We start from the raw sequence: 19,969 nt of genomic DNA, 5'->3' as shown, positions 1-19,969 counted from the left end.
CCATGGAGGCGCAGGTCAATTCTGTATCCAGGGCAGCTGTCTACCAACTCCACCTGGTACGCAGGCTGAGACCCTATCTGCCTGCGGACTGTCTCGCCAGAGTGGTACATGCTTTAGTTATCTCCCGCTTGGACTACTGCAATGCGCTCTACATGGGGCTACCTTTGAAGGTGACTCGGAAACTACAACTAATCCAGAATGCGGCAGCTAGACTGGTGACTGGGGGTGACCGCCGAGACCACATAACACCGGTCTTGAAAAACCTACATTGGCTCCCAGTATGTTTTCGAGCACAATTCAAAGTGCTGGTGTTGACCTTTAAAGCCCTAAACGCCCTCGGCCCAGTATACCTGAAGGAGCGTCTCCACCCCCATCGTTCTGCCCGGACGCTGAGGTCCAACGCCGATGGCCTTCTGGCGGTTCCCTCATTGCGAGAAGCAAAGCTACAGGGAACCAGGCAGAGGGCCTTCTCGGTAGTGGCGCCCGCCCTGTGGAACGCCCTCCCATTAGATGTCAAAGTGATAAATAACTACCTGACATTTAAAAGACATCTTAAGGCAGCCCTGTTCAGGGAAGTTTTTAGTCTGTGATATTTTACTGTATTTTTGGAAGCCGCCCAGAGTGGCTGGGGAAACCCAGCCAGATGGGCGGGGTACAAATAATAAATTATTATTATTATTATAACCTCGACTTACGTACGGCTCTACTTACGTACGATTCCAGTTATGACCTTCAGTAGGTGCTTCAGGGCAGCGCTGGGGCCTCTGCTGCCAGGGAGAGGGCCCCCATCCCACCCCCAAAGCTGTGGAAGAGATAATGCTTGCAAGAGGCACAGCAGGGCACACTGCAGCCCCAAACCCGCCGAGGAACTAACCTGAGGAAGTCCAGAGAAGAACCTGGCCTGGCAAGGAAAATAGTGACCCTGGCTGAAGTGAATCAGCTCTTTACTGACCCTTGCCCCTCCCCCCAGCTTGTAGCCAGGATAGCCCACCCACCCTCAGTGCATGTAAGAAGAAGAAAAGGTTAATTTTTTTCACCTACAATACTGTCTTATTTATTTTATAGTACAGTACATTGATTATAGGGACACGGGTGGCGCTGTGGTCTAAACCACAGAGCCTAGGGATTGCCGATCAGAAGGTCGGCGGTTTGAATCCCCGCGGTGAACTTCCGTTGCTCAGTCCCTGCTCCTGCCAACCTACCAGTTCGAAAGCACTTCAAAGTACAAGTAGATAAATAGGTACCGCTCCGGCGGGAAGGTAAACGGCGTTTCCGTGCGCTGCTCTGGTTCGCCAGAACCGGCTTAGTCATGCTGGCCACATGACCCGGGAACTGTACGCCGGCTCCCTCGGCCAGTAAAGCGAGATGAGCGCCGCAACCCCACAGTCGTCCACGGCTGGTCAGGGGTCCCTTTACCTTTATATTGATTATTGCCTTCATTTTATGGGTCTATGGTCTTTTTAGACAGTAAAATCCATGTTAAATTGCTGTTTTAGGAGGTGTTTTTCATCATCAATTCACTTTTCCATTACTTTCTATGGAAAAGTGCACCTCTACCTATGTATGTTTCTAGTTATGACCGGACCTCCGGAACAGATTATGGTTGTAAGTGGAGGTTCCACTGTAGATTGCTTTGTTTTTACAAACAAATAAAGAAACAAACAAACATGTATAATTTCGTATCCTTTTTTCATAAACCTCACTTCTCCGACTCCCCCAAACCTCCCCTTTCTACATCCCAATTTCCAAAATTATTTCAGCAAATCCTAAACTTATTTTTATCAAATTTGTCCCGTATTTATTCTTTTCTTTTACTTAATCTTTTGCCGCTGTAATCTCCTTTTTTTCTAAAACCTCAACATTTTAGCATTCATCAATTTTATAATATTTCTTAAGATAAATTTTAAATTTTTTCCAATCTTCATCCGCCGTCTCTTTCCCCTGATCACGGATTCTGCCTCCACTGTAGATTGCTTTGATGCTTCATTAGGGTTTCCTGGAACATGGACGCTGGCATCTTCCCCCTGTTCCACTTGGGAATTAATTCCAGTTCGAGCTGAGAGGATTCCACTCAACCCTATGATGGAGCATGCCATTGCTGCTTTAGGCTTGATGTGAAGACCATCACGACTTGCTCTTTTTCTTCGACATGACTGAAGGAAACAGACGCTTCCCTGCCGTTGTTCCAGTGGATTCCTTGACAACTTGCATCACTGGTTCGAACGTGTATTAAAAATTAACTAAGGCTGTGAGCATCCTTGCTCAACTGAAAACAAAGTTATAAAACGTGCTCTGAGACCTTGTTTTGGAATGCCAGAGGTGTTTGATGTCTCGTTTCCTTTGTGTATACAAGAATTTGCTACCCCTTTGCTGTGAGTGAGATATATATTGCGTGTTCGGACACCAGCTCAGCTCTGTGCAAACCCCAACACACCTGGGTTATGGAAATCTTAGGCTGTGCACCTTAGCCCACAAACATGGTAATTTTCATTGGCCTCTATGTGGCTTGCTTCCAAGGAGATGTGCTGGGGAAGAACTGTAACTGAGTGCTAGGAAACATGCAAAAATTCCAATGTTCAATCTCACATAAAACCCCAGAGCTGCTGGCTGTTAGTGAAGACAAAACTAACTTGGATGGCTCCAGTGGTCTGATTCTGCGTAAGGCATCAATCCTCTGCTGGAGTAGGCACAAACTCCACTGGTCATCTCTCCCAGCGCTGCTTTAACAGTCTCAAAAGTGCCAAAGAAATTTCTTCTTTCTAGTATTGCAGTGGAATTGGCGCGCACGCCAGCATGCAAGTAACCATGCTTTTGTTTTTTAGCAGATATGGCCTTTAACGGATATGGTGCCACGGAGATTTCTACAGAGGTACCTTGGTTTACGAACTTAATCCGTTCCGGAAGTCCGTTGTTAAACCAAAGCGTTCTTAAACCAAGGCCTGCTTTCCCATAGCAGCGGGGGACTCAATTTCCAAATGGAACACACTCAAAAGGATAAGCTGGTCTCCGGCCGTAATAAATTATCTATCTATCACTCAACAGGAAGCGAAACATGTTCTGCTTCCAAGGCAAAGTTCACAAACCAAAACACCTACTTCCGGGTTTGTAGCGTTCTTCATCCAAGTTGTTCATAAACTAAGCTGCTCTTAAACCAAAGTACCACTGTACTTAAAGAAAGCACGGTTTTCCAATTGGAAGCAATTGCACTTGCTGTTTGTCATTGCATCTTGAGAACTGGTCCTTTCGCCCGGCATTAGGCACATACAAAGGTGCTTTCCATCAAGTCAGTGACTCTGCAGGATTTCAGGAAGTGGTCTCTCTCCCACCTGGAGATGATGGGGATCGAACCTGAAACCTTCTGCTTACAAGGCAGAAGCTGAACTTCCACTGAGCTACGCTCCTTCCCAGGCAGTCCTGGACTAGACAGATCTCTCATTTGATTCCCTATATGGCAGCTTCCACCATGTGCATTATTAATTTTTTTTTTGGCAAAATGTACCTGCCGCTCAACCGACAAAATATCGCCAAGCCGTTTGCATAAAATGCTGTGAAATAGATATTTAAAACAGCGGCGAAGGTGGACTTTAAAAACAAATAAAATTGTAAAAATAAAATTTCCAAACGAAGATAAAATGGTTAGATTTTTTTAAATGTCCATAAATAATGTTTAGATTGCTTAAACAACAACAACAACAAGTTTTTGGCAGGCATCGAACAGAACAGAGAAGGCAGCTGCCTAATATTAACATATTGATACTAATAAGGTAATATAATTGTAAACATGATGGGAGAGGGAAGAGAGAGCTCTGAGGAGCAGATGGTTCCCTGGTTTTTACTTCCTTTTGCCAAACCTGTTCTGGCAGGAGAGTTGACACGTGGCCATTGTGTGTTGATTTATCTGCAGTGCTTTCTTAAAATGCTCCTCCACGTGGCTTCTGTAACTCTTTGAAGTACTGTTCCATTGATGCATCACTTCCATCTATTGCCTTGCATCTCAGATTGCTTGCAGGACTTTGGAATCAATTCTGGAACTGGCGCTTAGACAGCTTCTTTTGCCGCATACTATGCGCTCGCTCACGCAGTCACAACCCTTACAAAGAGACGTCATAATACATGTCTGATTTCACACCGGCAGAGGTCATGCTTTGGTTTAGTGGCGGGGTGAGCTTGACTAAGGTTTGCCTCGCATTTGACACCTTGTTCTGTCCACATTCTTTGTGTGTTTTGAATTATGTTGGTGGCTCGGGCGCAAATCAGCGGATCGGATTAACATTTGCTGTGCGCTGGTGTAACACCCGGCCCTGTGATCTTTCCCTGCTTTTCAGCAGCGAGGTCACAGATGGGGCAGTGCCCCATATAATCCGACATCCTGTTCTTGCAAGCAGGACCTTAGCCCTCTCCAGTCCTACAATCTCTCAGTGTCTGATAGCTAGATAGGTTTCTTGTAGAGTGGTACTTTGGTTCTCAAACTTAATCCGTTCCGGAAGTCCGTTCCAAAACCAAAGCGTTCCAAAACCAAGGCGTGCCTTCCCATAGCAAGTAATGCAAAATGGATTAATCCGTTCCAGACTTCTAAAAACAACCCTTAAAACAGCAATTTAACACTAATTTTACTCTCTAACGAGACCATTGATCCATAAAATGAAAGCTATAAAGAGTGTACTGCAGTCACACAATAAATCAGTCAGTAGCTGAACTGGGTTCTTCCACACAGTCGCAAAAACAAAAAAAGAGCTGCAAAAACGAAAAAGCAAAATAAATAGCAAAAACAGACAGACCTCAGCGTAACACTCAAAACGGAAGTGTGGCACTCAAAACGGAAGCGTAACACTCAAAACAGAGCACGTTCGGCTTCTGAAAAAAGTTCACAAACCGGAACACTTACGGTGTTTGGGTTCCAAGTTGTTTGAGTACCAAGGCGTTTGAGAACCAAGGTCTCACTGTATTGTTAGACGTAGGTGACTGGCGACTGCTAGCCGTCGCAAAGATCCCACCTTCCTGTGCGCAGACTGGAGGGAAAGTTTGTGAGCACTGGCAACAAACTGTTGTCTCGCAGCTTGAGGGTGGTGCCTTTCAGATCGTTCAGACTGCGGCTCCCGCCATCCTTGACCACTGGCCATGCTGACTGGGGCCGATGGGAGTTTGGAGACCAACAATGTTTAAGGGTGTTATGGGAATCTTTGTTGTTTTTTCTGTAGCTGAGTAACATGGCTGCCCATGTGGAAATTAGGGTCCACGATGGAAGGAGGTGGATGTTTCCTGTTGCATTTGTGCAAATGGTGTCGCCTTAGTAGGTAAGCACTGTACGTTTACCTGCTTTTCACTGCTCAGCTTGTTGTTGACTTCCGTCTGTCTCGGGAGACAATGGAGGAGTGCGCCTTTCGGGGTGAATATATATATACCGTATTTTTTGCTCTATAAGACGCACCAGACCACAAGACGTACCTAGTTTTTGGAGGGGGAAAACAAGAAAAAAAATATTCTGAATCTCAGAAGGCAGAACAGCAAGAGGGATCGCTGCGCAGTGAAAGCAGCAATCCCTCTTGCTGTTGTGGCTTCTGTGATAGCTACGCAGCCTGCATTCGCTCCATAAGACGCACACACATTTCCCCTTACTTTTTAGGAGGGAAAAAGTGAGCCTTATAGAGCAAAAAATACGGTATATCAATTTATTTATTTCCCCCCAAAAAAACACACACAAAAAAAACCAGGAAGAAAAATCATAACCAAATTAAACCATAAATTTTGGTTGACTTCCAACCACTCCCCCTCTTGGTTCCACTATAATATACCGTATTTTTCATTCTATAAGACACACTTTTCCCCTCCTAAAAAGTAAAGGGAAATGTGTGTGCATCTTATGGAGCAAATGCATGCTGTGCAGCTATCGCTGAAGCCAGAACAGCAAGAGGGATCACTGCGCAGCAAGAGGGATTGCTGTTCTGGCTTCTGGGATTCAGAATATTTTTTTTCTTGTTTTCCTCCTCCAAAAACTAGGTGCGTCTTATGGTCGGGTACGTCTTATTGAGCGAAAAAAACAGTACTTGTTTATGCACATCCATAAAAGCTTATATAGTTAACAATCCAATTTTAAAACCTTCTTCATCTCGGCTGGTCTTGGCCTGGAATCCAATCTCACATATTGGAACAAAGTCTTTTGTTAAAACAATCCATCAAGTCCTGTATATCTCAATATCATAATTTCAGGGGGTTTTTAACAACAATCATTTCCCACAAATTCTTCAAATCTTAATATGTTTTTTACCTTTGGGGGTGAAGTCAAGTAGTTGGAACTTGCAGCGCCTGCTGTGGCTGCGGAGACCGAGAGACATGTTTTGTTGCAGCTGGGGCAGAAGAAGGCGTCCGGTTGTGCTGCTGCAGATGCGCCGTGACATTTCTTCTCTCTATGCTCCTCCGAGTGCTCGTTCCTCCTCTGGTCACTGCTGTGCGTGGATGACCTGACGATCTGCCTCCAGGCCCTGCGGTCGTCTGCAAGGGGTTGACGTTGCCAGACTTCATGTCACCATTGCAGGAATCTTTGTAACGCAGAGTTGGTGCCTGAAACCAGCTCCCCATAAAACATATCTTTGGGAATCCTGACATCTTCCATTCTGTGTGCATGACCAAGCCAGCGCAGATGTCGCTGAGATGGGAATGCGGACGTGCTGGGAATGCGAGTTTGGGAGAGCATGACTCAGTTTGAGACTCTGTCCTGCCATGTGCAAGTGGGAAATAAACAGGTACAGTCAAATCTTGGTTCCCAAATGCTTCCGTTTTGGAACGTTTCGAATGCCAAAAACCCGGAAGCAAGTGTTCCTGTTTTCGAACGTTTTTCGGAAGCCGAACATCCAACGCGGCTTCCGTTTGTGGACAGGAAGTTCCTGCAGCCAATCAGAAGCCGTGCCTCGGTTGTTGAACATTTCGGACGCCGAACGGTCTTCCGGAACGGATTACGTTTGACAACCGCGGTTTGACCGCATCCTGAAAACACCATTTCTCTCCAGTATTCTTTCCTCAGTGGGAAATGGACTCAGCTTACGTACAAAGCTATCCTTGCAACTTCCTCGTGATCGGAGGAGTGTGAAATGCAGGGATCAAAAACTGCCTCATTGCCGGTCCTTTCGAATGGAAGTCCTTTTGCTGGAGGAGTTTTCCAGGTGTGCTTCCAGCTGCTCCTTGTCCTCAGCATCTGCAGATCCCACGCGAAAGGTACATGTTGGAAGGGAAGTGGCGCATTGATTCATGCAGTCCATTGATCCGCTTTCCACTGTCGGCGAAGTATTGACAGCAGTAAATGGAAATTGTATCCCGTTGGGGATATATTAAATGCAGGCACATCATAAAATTCACACAAATGAACCAGCTCGACTTTATCTCTCTTCTTTGTTGACAAAAAGATTCTGCGGCAGGTGCTGTTATTATAAAAGCTATTCTGTTGTATATAAAAGTTAACCCTTTCCCTTCAGCGGCGCAGAGGAAGGAGAGCGCGGTTTATGGAAAATCTGCTACTTGGCAGATCGTGCTCAAAAATCTTGAAAGAGAAGTTGGAAGGCAATGATGGCCTAAACCTCAGGGGAGAGGGTTTTTTAAAAAAATGTTGTTTTATTGAGTTTTGAACAATCTAAACGGTACAATAAAAAGTAACGATGGCAGCAAAGCAATCGCAGCTCTCTTTCAATTTGTTCCATTAACTGAGACATTCTCTGAGAAGACAGAAACAAGGAGCGGAAACAAAGATGGACTCAGATTAGTTCATCCAATCTCCCTACATGTGAGGCTGGGGCTTTGCAAGGTACAGATGAGGCACTGATAAATAGAAACCATGCAGTTAAAAACATATCTGGTTTAGCCTGGCCGTTGGCTAATCTGAAAGGTTTCTTTTTCTAATTACATAATGCCTTAAGGCCGTGGTTCTCAGACTTTTCAGTCTTGGCCTTTAGCCATGGCCAGACTTTCAGAATCAAAATGTGCTTGCACCACATCAAAGTTTTTATGGATAAGAAATACGTCGGAAAACAAAAAGAAGCAACTCCTAACCGTGCTTGATTTCTGCCATGGAACACAACTGCTTTATGATATGTTCATGGGACAGCCCTGAAGGCAGTCCTGTTTAGGGAAGTTTTTAATGACTGATGTCTTAATGTATTTTTAATCTTTTCTTGGAAGCCGCCCAGAGTGGCTGGGGAAACCCAGCTAGATGGGCGGGCTATAAATAATAAATAATTATTATTATTATTACTTATTATGGGACACTCAGAAAGTACAAAACAACACAGCTAAAAAAAGAACATGAATCATTCCCAAAATATAATTATAAACAAGCCTCTTACATACATACCTTAGGTATGTATAGAAAACACAGTGAGAGGTGTGAGCTTGCTTTTGCCAGGTAACCTCTGTATTGGGTCTAAATAGATCAATATAGGGCAAATTAGACTTCGGCTAGGTCTAATTTGAGACCTGCTCATTTCTGATCTTTCATGTTTGTCAGAGTTGAAAATCCCTTTTCTCAATTTCCTTGGTATTCTTTGATGGTCTTGCTCTCATTTTGAAAAGGTATCTACCCATATTCTGCAAATAAAAAAAAAATATTATTTTGATGCTACACTGAAATCTTTAAATGTCTCTTTGATTGTCCTTGAATCTTCCTGCCACACTTGCCATCCTCTCCTGACCCACCAGTGTGGAGGGCCATACTCTTGGAGAACCACTGGTTTGCAGCAAAGGGATCCCGTGGCCATACAAATGTTTTTGGGACTGCAGCTACCATCATCCCTGCCCATTGGCTGAGTTGTCTGGCTAGGGCTGATGGGAGTTGGTAATCCAACAACTAGAGCAGGGCCAAATTTGGGTATCCAAGCTATTTTTGGGACTACGACTCCCATCATCCCTAGCTAGCAGGACCAGTGGTCAGGGATGATGGGAATTGTAGTCCAAAACAGCTGAAGACCCAAGTTTCGGAAACACTGACCTAGAGAGTCACAGGTTCCCCATCCCTGTCTTATAAAGAGTAGACTCAAACTCTGGCCTCTTGTGTCTCAGCTACGCATGAGAGTCCTGGGTTCAAATCCCAGCATCTCTAGGCAGGGCAGGGAGAGATCCTGCTCTGAGCTACACGGACCATTGTTCTTGCTTTGTATAAGGCGGCTTCCTAGGCTCCAAGTGCTGCTGTGTTGGCTTGAGCTTCTGTGATGTCATGGAATGTTCACCAATATCCCAGATGAAAGGGAACAGTGTCAGCCACAGAAATCTTAAAAGCAGAAGCAAATGAAATGGGCAAGACCTGGAAGTGGAAGATGGGCTGGTGGCTGTAAAGTGAGGACAGTGGCAGAGATGCTGGTGGTCAGGGAATCAAGTAGGAAGAGGATCAAGTAGATTCTAAGGGACCCCAGGTGTGTGTTTGTGTGTGTGAGATTTCGCTGAAACAGCGCCTAGGAACAAGGAGGCATCTCTGCAATGTGTAGAGCAACAAAGATGCTTTGAATGGGATCTTTTGGACTGGAGAGCCCCGGGTTTAAAGAAGCAGAGCGAATTACATTTCACATATTAATATAATATCTGTGAAAGCTGATGCCACAATAGAGTGGTTAGTGTTTAAGATGCAACAAGGCTCCCTTGTTTATATTAATAACAATTCTTCGAAGTGCCTTTGGCTGTAGGTCGCTGGTTATATAACACGTGCATCAGCCTTGGCAGTTCACCTTGGGACAAGGAATCCAACAGAATGGATCTCTGCGCCTGGCCAGAATCAGCTGAAATAAATCCAAGGAAAACCCCCTAAGCTTCCTCAAACAGCGTTCAAGAGTCAGGCTTGCATCAATGCTCTCCAGGGACTGAGATAGGTGTCGTGTCGCCAGGGTGGATGTGGGGTTTTGGCAGACGTCTTCACTCAAAAGAGTTGGAAAACTGAGTGAGTGAGTGAGTGAAAGCTTGATGGATCCAATCTGGGAACTCACCCCTCTAACCAGCTACGGTCCCTTTGGTTGCAAAGGCGAGGAGGGTGGCTGTCTTGGTTTTCAATACCGTGAGCAAATCCACCTCTAATTATCCCTGCAAGTAGAGATTAAATATCAACGGAGCAGGTGCGATTGCTGCTTGGAACACGCAGCTGGGATCTGGGATAGATGACCCATCTGTTTTTTTGCCAGGTAAGTCGTGGAAGCAGATGGCCCAACTGCCGTGAAATTGCCCAGCCTCTCTCTGCTAACAACAGAAACATCTCGGAGGGATGTCGTTGGTGGCTTGGCGCACACCTTGGGCACAATGCCGCACGTTCAGCCCTTGAGAGCTTGGGTAAAGAGCCCACTTTCTGAAACTTTGGGATGCCCTTACCTGAGTAGATGGGACTGGTTTGATGGGCCAAAGTCGAAGCCATTTCCCAGAATGCCTAACCCTCTTCTAAAGCCATCTAGGTTGGTGAGTGGGACGCGGGTGGCGCTTTGGGATAAACCACAAAGCCCAGGACTTGCCGATCAGAAGGTCGGATGTTCGAATCCCCACGACTGAGTGAGCTCCCGTTGCTCAGTTCCTGCTCCTGCTAACCTAGCAGTTCGAAAGCACGTCAAAGTGCAAATAGATAAATAGGTAACGCTCCAGCGGGAAGGTAAAGGGTGTTTCCGTGCGTTGCTCTGGTTTGCCAGAAGTGGCTGACTCATGCTGGCCACATGACCCGGAAGCTGTACACCGGCTCCCTCGGCCAATAAAGCGAGATGAGCGCCACAACCCCAAAGTCAGCCACGACTGGGCCTAATGGTCAGGGGTCCCTTTACCTTTTTTAGGTTGATGAGCATTGTTGTTTAGTCGTTTAGTCGTGTCTGACTCTTCGTGACCCCCTGGACCAGAGCACGCCAGGCACTCCTGTCTTCCACTGTCTCCCGCAGTTTGGTCAAACTCATGCTCGTACCTTCGAGAACACTGTCCAACCATCTCGTCCTCTGTCGCCCCCTTCTCCTTGTGCCCTCCATCTTTCCCAACATCAGGGTCTTTTCCAGGGAGTCTTCTCTTCTCATGAGGTGGCCAAAGTCTTGGAGCCTCAGCTTCAGGATCTGTCCTTCCAGTGAGCACTCAGGGCTGATTTCCTTCAGAATGGAGAGGTTTGATCTTCTTGCAGTCCATGGGACTCTCCAGAGTCTCCTCCAGCACCATCATTCAAAAGCATCCATTCTTCGGCGATCAGCCTTCTTTATGGTCCAGCTCTCACTTCCATACATCACTACTGGGAAAACCATAGCTTTGTTGGCAAGGTGATGTCTCTGCTTTTTAAGATGCTGTCTAGGTTTGTCATTGCTTTCCTCCCAAGAAGCAGGCGTCTTTTAACTTCGTGACTGCTGTAACGAAATTGGTGAGCATAGTTTGGCTGTATGAATAAGTCATTTCTTTTCTATGTGCCAGATCTTCAAACATTCAGCTTCATGGGATCTCCACCAGTCCTAGTGTTATGAGAGGGGGAGTGAAGTTTTTGGAGAGCCTCTGCACACTTTTTGGAGGAAGTGCTTTCTCTTTCGCCTCTCCTGAATCTTCCGACATTTTGCTTCATTGGACATTCCAGTTTTATGGAAGAAGGGGAAGACACTGTTCTCTAGCTGCCTTCACATAACTAGTACACTGAATACTCTTTTCTGCTCTTATGTACATAATAAGTTATGCGGGTGATAAAGACTGCATTATCTGTTGGCAAAGCTTTTAGAAACCGCCACGCATTTCATTGAGGCCTAGTGTGTCAACAAACCCTTTTCCGGTTCCAAGATTTCGCAGCTTGCTCTCCGACGTAGGTAAATTCCATTTTGTCTTGCCTCCCATTCTTTCTACTCTAAGCCATGATGATGATAATAATAATAAAAACCATTCATTGTTCTATTTATGGCTGAGCTGTGCCTGTGCTTATTGGCCAGCCTCCAAAGGAGTTTCTTCCAGGTGTGCCCAGTCTTGGCTCTCAATTCCCCCCTTTCTGGAGCGATAGACGCCCAACCCTTATCACAAACCGCTTATGGGACTCCCTCCAATTTCAAATGCCACTTGCCATCTGGCACAGGCACCTCCTTTTCAAAGAACTGCGAGCCCGGCCTCCCTTGGATGTGGTTGCATGGTTCAGCAGATTCAGTTCATGATACAGTCGTACCGTGGATCCCCAACGCCCTGGAACTCAGACGTTTTGGCTCCCGAACGCCACAAGCCTGGAAGTGATTGTTCCTGTTTGCGAACGTTCTTTTGGAACCCAAACGCCCAACGGCCTTCCACAGCTTCTGATTGGCTGCAGGAGCTTCCTGCAGCCAATCAGAAGCCGCGATTTGGTTTTCGAACGTTTTGGAAGTCGAATGACATCTGAAGGCAGCCCTGTTTAGGGAAGCTTTTAATGTTTAATAGATTATTGTATTTTAATATTCTTTTGGAAGCTGCCCAGAGTGGCTGGGGAAACCAATTACTATTATTATTACAACAACAACAACAACAACAACAATAATAATAATAATAATAATAATAATAATAATAATAATAATAATAATAATATCTTTATTGTCATTGCCCCCTTCGGGGACAACGAAATTACTTCCGTTCGACTTCCAAGGTACAACTGTATAGAGAAGTTTCCTTAGCTTCAGCCTTGTGGGCAACCTGGTGGCTTCCTGATGTTTGGGCCTGCAACTCTCACTAGCCATAGCAGGCACAGTTTTGTTGGCTTGGGCTAGTGAGAAAATTGCAGTCCCAAAATACGTGGAGGGCAACAGGTTGCACGAGGCTGGTCTACTATTATGGACTGGCTGGATGCAGACCAATGGTGGTGGTGGGATGGCGATGAGTGGTCAGAGGGAGAAGAGGGAGCAGACTGGGAAGAGAAGGTGTCAGAAGAGGCAACAGGGTTTAGTGAGCAGGAAGAGGCTGTGCCAGACAGCAGTCCAGAGACAGAAGCAGAGGCTAGAGAGGAGGCAGGGAGTCAAAGAGACAGAGATGAGTCAGGCTGCTGAAGATGAATCCAGGGACTCTCCCCCTCCTGCTGCAACCAACTTCCCTCCCCCTGGTGTCCCAGGACACGGAGAGGAATGAAGAGGGCAGAGCAAAGAGAGACAAGGCATCAGCTTCTGAGGAAGAGAAGGGCAGGTGAGAGGAGGCTTTAGCCTAGTTGCCACTGAGGTGGCCAGCCTGTGCTTGGGCTGTACCTCTCAGGCTGCAGTTAGAAGCTTGCATGTTGGACTTCTCTGCCATATAAGCAAAAACATTGCATGCAGACAAGTAGCACATCATGGAGAAAGAGCCCTGACAGGCTCTCTTTCTGTGTGCATGGAATGTGTATGAAGAAGCAACCAACTGTGTGAGCCTATACTGCACTTTTGAATAGTACTATTTAGACGGAGGTTAATAAACCTGGGGGAGAAGAAAATATGGGGAAGGGAACTGGCGGAGGTGAGGAAATCTTGCATCGATTCGGAAACAGGCAGCGTAATCTTTGGCTGCTTGCCTCTAGTCATGTGTCTTAATGCTTAAATGTGGAGTTGGAAACTGGGTCAGTCATGTCTAATGGTCATTACGGCCTCTAAAATATCCTGCCCAGCAGCTTCCTTTGTTAAAAATAGGATGGACTGTGGCTTAGTGGAATGTACATGCGGAATGTGCATTCCACGTTCTGCAGGTGGCATGTCCCAGGTTCAGCTCCTGACATCTCCTGCTACCTGATCCTTCTGGCAGGTGATGCCAAACACCTGTGTCCCAAGGCTGTGGGGATCGGCTGACAGTCAGAGTAGGCCAGTATCCTCTAGGTCAGTGGTTCCCAACTACGTACTGCAGACCACCCACTTTTCAAAAGCCAAGCCATGGGCCCCCTACTTTGGAAAATGTTGATATCTATGGTAGAGGGACCCCCTATGTCCACCAATTGGGACCACTGCTCTAGATGTTGTTGACTCTAGCTCCCATCACCCCCAGCTGCTGGTCATTCTGCCTGAGGCTGATGGAAATTATAGTTCATTAGCATCTTGGGGGAGGGTGCCATTTCTGCTCCTCCTGGTTGCATTGGGCTAGAATGATGGGACAATGGCTTGGCTTGTCAGCTTCCTGTGGTCCTAAGGCATTTGAGTGTTACCTAAACAGCCTCTAAAGGAACGTCTCCATCTCCATCGTTCAGCCCAGACACTGAGGTCCTCCTCTGAGGGTCTTCTGGCGGTTGCCTCATTGTGCAAAGTGAAGTTACAGGGAACCAGGCAGAGGGCCTTCTTGGTGGTGGCACCCGCCCTGTGGAATGCCCTCCCATCAGATGTCAAGGAAATAAGCAACTATCTTACTTTCAAAAGACATCTGAAGGCAGCCTTGTTTAGTGAAGTTTTTAATGTTTAATGCTGTATTGTGTTTTTGTATATGCTGGAAGCTGCCCAGAGTGGCTGGGGCAACCCAGTCAGATAAACAAAGTATTATTATTATTATTATTATTATTATTATTATTATTATTGCCCCCAGACACACAGTTTTGTAGAAGAGTTGTGCTTGGGCCCTGCTTAAGAGTTTCCCCCAGGCAGGCCCGTCCAGAGCTTGTCTGAGGCCAGAGATGGGAGTCTTGTTGCAATAAAATTGTAAACTCAAACAGAGAAGCAGCCGTTCCGGTTACATAAGAGGGCAAGGGAGCTCGGATAAACCAGTTTATTTTGCAACATCTCCACCGCAATATCCTTTACATAGCTGTTTATACATGAGAAGCTCAAAAGTTAGCAATCAACTATACCTGGCAACTTGCTCCGACCGACTCGCAGTCCTTGAGACATGCCACCTCAGCAGCAGCCCCTAATCTGGTTTAATTTCATTTATTATCTATCATCATCATCATCTTTTATTATTATTAATTAGCTTTTCATTCACACAAATCGCAGAGCAGCTCACAAACGACAAACACATAATAGAGCATCACAAATGTAATTTGAATCACGTAGAATAATAAACAAGTCATCAGTAGCTCAGTTGGTTAGAGCGTGGGGCTGATAATGCCAAGGTCGCAGGTTTGATCCCCGTATGGGGCAGTTGCATGTTCCTGCATTGCAAGGGGTCGGCCCCGATGATCCTCAGGGTTCCTTCCAACTCTACGATTCTGATTTTTTTTTTGGGGGGGGGGAACACTGTTCACAAAACTACTAAAATCACAAGCTGAAGAGTACATGTTTCAGCAGAAGTTCGTATTGCTAGATTCACAAAAGTACTGCATCATTCATAATCTGCAAAGCAATATTAGCAACTTTAGGAAGCCAGCAACCAAAAATAAACCAAGCGTTGCCGAAATCGTACACTCAGCCTTCCCACCCCCATGACTCATAATCTTACACACCAGTTCATTAAAAGACACATGCGCCTAAAGGTTCGTGGCGGCAGTTCCATTCTGAAGGTTCCTCAGGCTGGAGTGCGGGTGGGAAAAGCCTTTGCGTGATCTGACTCTACATGCTAGTATGCAGTAACGCAGCTGCAGATTTTACCATCAGAGCCTTGCAGTGCATACGGACAGACAGGGCGTTTGGCCCATTAAGACCCCGGTCAGCTGGGAGGCAGGGGGCAATCTTGGCACAACATCGTAAGTCCAGCAGGCCCCTCGCGGGGATCCCCATCCGGCTTAGATCTCTGAGGCCCGGGGCAAGTGTACCTGACTGCGGACATTATTTCTCCCATAAAAATGACAAAACAAGAACAGCAAGGATTGGGTGGCAAACCCAGTCCTCGCTGACCCATTTGCTACCTATCCTAGGCAGGTTACGGAGATGAGGAGAAAGCAATTGCCTATATTTTCATTGCTTGTAAGCGACCTTTGTTCGGATGGTGGTATTTGCTTTATTTATATGTGATCATTCCGGTTTGCAAACGTTCTTTTGGAACCCGAACGTCCAACGGGGCTTCCGTGGCTTCTGATTGGCTGCAGGAGCTTCCTGCGGCCAATCAGAAGCCGCAATTTGGTTTTTGAACGTTTTGGAAGTCAATCAGACTTCCAGAATGGATTCCGTTCGACTTCCAAGGTACAACTGTACTGCAATTTCATTTTTAAAAATCAAATCAGTTTACAACAGCTATAATAGCACAAACACACACACACACACACACACACATATTTAATATTGCAGATCACCAGCTAACTGAAATTTTTATTGATTGCCTAAGCCTGAAAGGTTTTCAGCAAATGCACACAGGTTAATAATAGAGTGTCCTGCTGTATATTATGCTGCTGAATCCCAGTTTCTGGAAACTGCAGGAGGGGAGAGTGCTGGTTGGCACTGCAGGACGCTGGAGCAGGTGGACCGCTTGTCTGATCCTGCGAGTCTCTTCCTATATTTTAGAAGGCGCCTGCTGAAATCTCTGTTGGAGGATCATTGCACTGGGCAAGAGTGCCTCATGTAAATGAGCCTCACCAGCTTAGGGAGCATGGACAACCAGCAACGATCCTGCAGAAGGTCTTGGGGATTAAGCTGGGATAGAAATGGTAAAGGTAAACGACCCCTGACAGTAAAGTCCAGTCGCAGATTACTCGGGGGTTGCAGTGCTCATCTCGCGTTACAGGCCAAGGGAGCCAGTGTTTGTCCGCAGACAGTTTTTCCAGGTCATGTGGCCAGCATGACTAAGCCGCTTCTGGTGAACCAGAGCAGCGCACGGAAACGCCATTTACCTTCCCGCCGGAGTGGTACCTATTTATCTACTTGCCTTTTGATGTGCTTTCGAACTGCCAGGTTGGCAGTAGCAGGGACCAAGCAACGGGAGCTCACCCCGTCGTGGGGATTCGAACTGCTGACCTTCTGATCGCCAAGTCCTAGGCTCTGTGGTTTAACCCACAGCGCCACCCACATCCCGATAGAAGGGTTAGATGGTCCCTAAGGCAGCTGGACCTAAGGGCCTCCAGCCTGGCTCTCTACCCAACTTGGTACAGTGGTACCTCTAGTTACTAACTTAATTTGTTCTGGAGGTCCATTCTTAACCTGAAACTCTTCTTACAGGCGTGTTTTCGCTAGTGGGGCCTCTTGCTGCCTCTGCACCACCGGCACACGATTTCCGTTCTCATCCTGGGGCAAAGTTCTCAACTAGAAGTAACTCTTCCAGGTTAGCGGAGTTTGTAACCTGAAGCATTTGTGACCTGAGGCGTTTGTAACTCAAGGTACCACTGTATATCTTTCCTGATTGATCAGAGACTGATGCAAGTCTCACTGCATCCTGTGTCCACTTAGACAGCGATGACCCTGGTTTGGAGCACATGTCCTTGTCAGTCAACGGCCCCTTCTTGCTTCGTCAGGGCTCTTGCACTCTGTATTAATTTCCAGCCTCGTCGCAGCTGCCCATCCTTTCGCGGCCAGTGGGATTCGGGGTTAGTGGAGCTCTCTCTCTCTCTTTCGCCGCTTCTGTTGTTTTGCGCTTTATCTTTGAGCCGTCATTCTGTTTTTATTTTGTTTTCGAAACGCTGTTTCAATGTCCTCCTCCATTCAGATGTCCAGCTTTCTGTAAGTCGGATCTTTAACCAAAGGCAGGGAGGGCCAACGGAAGAGATTGAAGGAATTGTGCTTGGGGATCAAAAAGGTTCCTAATTCTGGTAGAATCGGGGCTTGGTTGGGTGTCTGGATTTTAAGTGGTCAACTTTAAAAGCGCAGGCTCTGCCAGGTTTATTATAACTGCAAAACACATTTGGTTTTTCGTGCCAAAAAAGGGGGTGCGTTTTTGTGGGTCAGGTTTAACTTGGTGGTGCTACTGACTTTTTCACAGAGTGGTGAATGCTTGAAATGTTGTTCTCTTTATAACTGCATTTCCACTTGTACCTATTTATTTAGAAAGTGCAGTGCCTGTCTTATATAGATATGTAGATACAATATATGTTTCATGTTTCAATGCTAGCCTTTTCCTGCTACTTGTATTTAATTTGGCTGGCTCAGTATTGCGTATCTTGAGATCGGGGTCGCCTGTCATAACTGGCGTGAGCCGAAATATTTAAAAATTTGGACTAGGTGTGGTAAAAAAAAAAGCAGGTTTAAAATGAAATCTGGATTTATTTAGCTAAGTCATACTAAGAACTGAGCTCTTGAAATCAGTGGAATTGTCTGACTTAAAGGATCTACTCAGAGTATGAGTTATTTGGATACAGCCAAATATGCAAACACATTAAAAGTCTACACTTACAACTTCTCAAGGTATATCAAACAGATTGAATTTAAACTCTTAGATTTTTTTAAAAGGAAGAGAAAACTAGTCTGCTAACCCTCTTAATGGAGTGCTTTCCATTTTATAGGTAATTCTGAATTCTAGGTTGATTTCCCCCCATTTATCTCCAGGAGGGTTCTGTTGCCAAATCTGCAACAAGAGATGTGTTGGCTTGGCTCGCTCTGCACATCATGACACCCTAGGTTGCGTAACAGAAAGCTGGTGTATCTGTTTTCATCTGGCACTATCCTCTTGCAAGTGGAGGGTATCGGGGTTATAAAAATTGCAGGGTTTTCATGTTTGCTGGATCAGGCAATGATTTTTTGGCGAACGCTTGCAAAAGACCGCCGTCCGCCCCCATTGATGATGGAATTTTGGCCAGGGTATCCCTGACTATCGATGGGAGAGCTTAATTCTCATTTTCATAAGAACCTCCCTCATTCACACTTCCATAAATAATATGCAAATCAAAGTGAAGCAATCTTCCAAAATATCACGCTTCTCTGAATTTTGCAAAAAAAATATCATAATTTATTCAGCTGCAAAACGTGTGTATAAGGAGGAAGCCTACATATACATTTATGTTAGTAAATGTATGTTATAAGTTATGTTAAACTTATGTTATAAGTTAGTAAAAAAAATAACAACATGGAATTCATTATGCCAGGAGAGATTGCTTGGGGAAAATGTGTGTCGTAGGCAAAATTGCATACAAAAGCATATAAATTTGAGGGAAAGCACACTAAACTTGTGACTTTTTAAAGAGTAAAATAAAGACCTTAAAGAAATGGCAGGAATGTGGTGACTGAGTATGATTGCAAAGGGGAAGAAACTGAAACAGATTTATCCACCCCTATCCCAGACCTATAAACTATGGCCTTGGCTCGCGAGTCTTCAGGTTTTGTGCTAACGTACGAATAAATGTACGTTTATTCTGGAGCCTCTGTTCTTGCGTCGGTGTGCAACCTGGCCAGCTGCGACTATTGCGCCCTTGCCACCTGGTTTGCGTGGGTGCTTTTCGCCTTGTGAAAGGCTGCTTCACCACATCCACCTACAGTTGGAAGTGCGACAGGGTGCAAGTCTGTAAGTGTTTGGGAAGTGAAACTGATTGTTCTAGCTGGGATTCTTGCGTATAAACGTTTTGACTTGTCGACTGCACGTGCTCAGGTCGGTTATGTAATTCGGTACGATGCAACAAGTAAGTGGATGTTGTTGTGTTGCAATGGCGTCTTTGTTTATGTTTGATTTGGTCACACATCTCATTATTATTACTGTGTTTCTTTCCATGGGGTGGGTGGCGGGTTTGGCAGAACTACTGTGTGCAAATGGAATTTAATTGATGCTTGTCTTGGGGGGGAAAGTCAACAGTGAATACTTTTTCTGCAACAGCATTAACCTGTGTGCATTTTGGACACGCACACTTCTTGGCCAAGGGATTCCCCTTTCTGCTTCACCCTTCTTATTTCTTGCTCTCCCGGCTTCAGCAAAAGGAACCCGAAGCCTCCGGAGCGCAGCGGGCCCTCTGGTGCGCACCGACCCCTCTCGCTCCCCAGGCTTCAGCGAAAGCAACGCGAAGCCTCCAGAGCACGGAGGGAGCGCTCCCTCTGCGCTTCGGAGGCTTTGCGTTGCTATCGCTGAAGAGAAGGAGCTTGCATTCGCTCCATAAGACGCACGCACATTTCTCCTTAATTTTTGGAGGGGGAAAGTGCGGCTTATAGAGCGAAAAATACGGTAATTTCAAACACTGGAAGTGTGGGTTGGTAAGGGACATACAACAATTGCTAACTTTATTGTAGCACTTTGGGGGGGGGGGATGCATGGATTTTTTTCCCTC

At 45.9% G+C, this 19,969-nt stretch overlaps 1 protein-coding gene across 4 annotated transcripts in view; it reads left to right on the top strand.

Annotated features, from left to right (window-relative positions):
* Positions 1–19,969, top strand: part of RNF24 (ring finger protein 24) — an 82,483-nt gene that overhangs the window by 6,365 nt on the left and 56,149 nt on the right. The window contains exon 1 of one of the 4 annotated variants that reach the window (XM_082236780.1): positions 5,220–5,294. The exons of 1 other annotated variant lie outside the window; for it this stretch is intronic. In XM_082236780.1, coding sequence (XP_082092906.1) covers positions 5,239–5,294 — 56 coding nt within the window. In that variant the 5' untranslated portion in view covers positions 5,220–5,238. Of the gene's footprint in view, positions 1–5,219; positions 5,295–17,197; positions 17,445–19,969 lie in introns of those variants that run through there. 2 more of the 4 variants (XM_082236778.1, XM_082236781.1) reach the window with 2 other exon arrangements.

The sequence above is a fragment of the Podarcis vaucheri genome, assembly GCF_965113315.1.
Source record: "Podarcis vaucheri genome assembly, chromosome: 9".
Lineage (NCBI taxonomy): Eukaryota > Metazoa > Chordata > Lepidosauria > Squamata > Lacertidae > Podarcis > Podarcis vaucheri.
The sequence above is the reverse complement of the archived record's forward strand: the minus strand, read 5'-3'. Positions and strand labels throughout refer to the sequence as shown.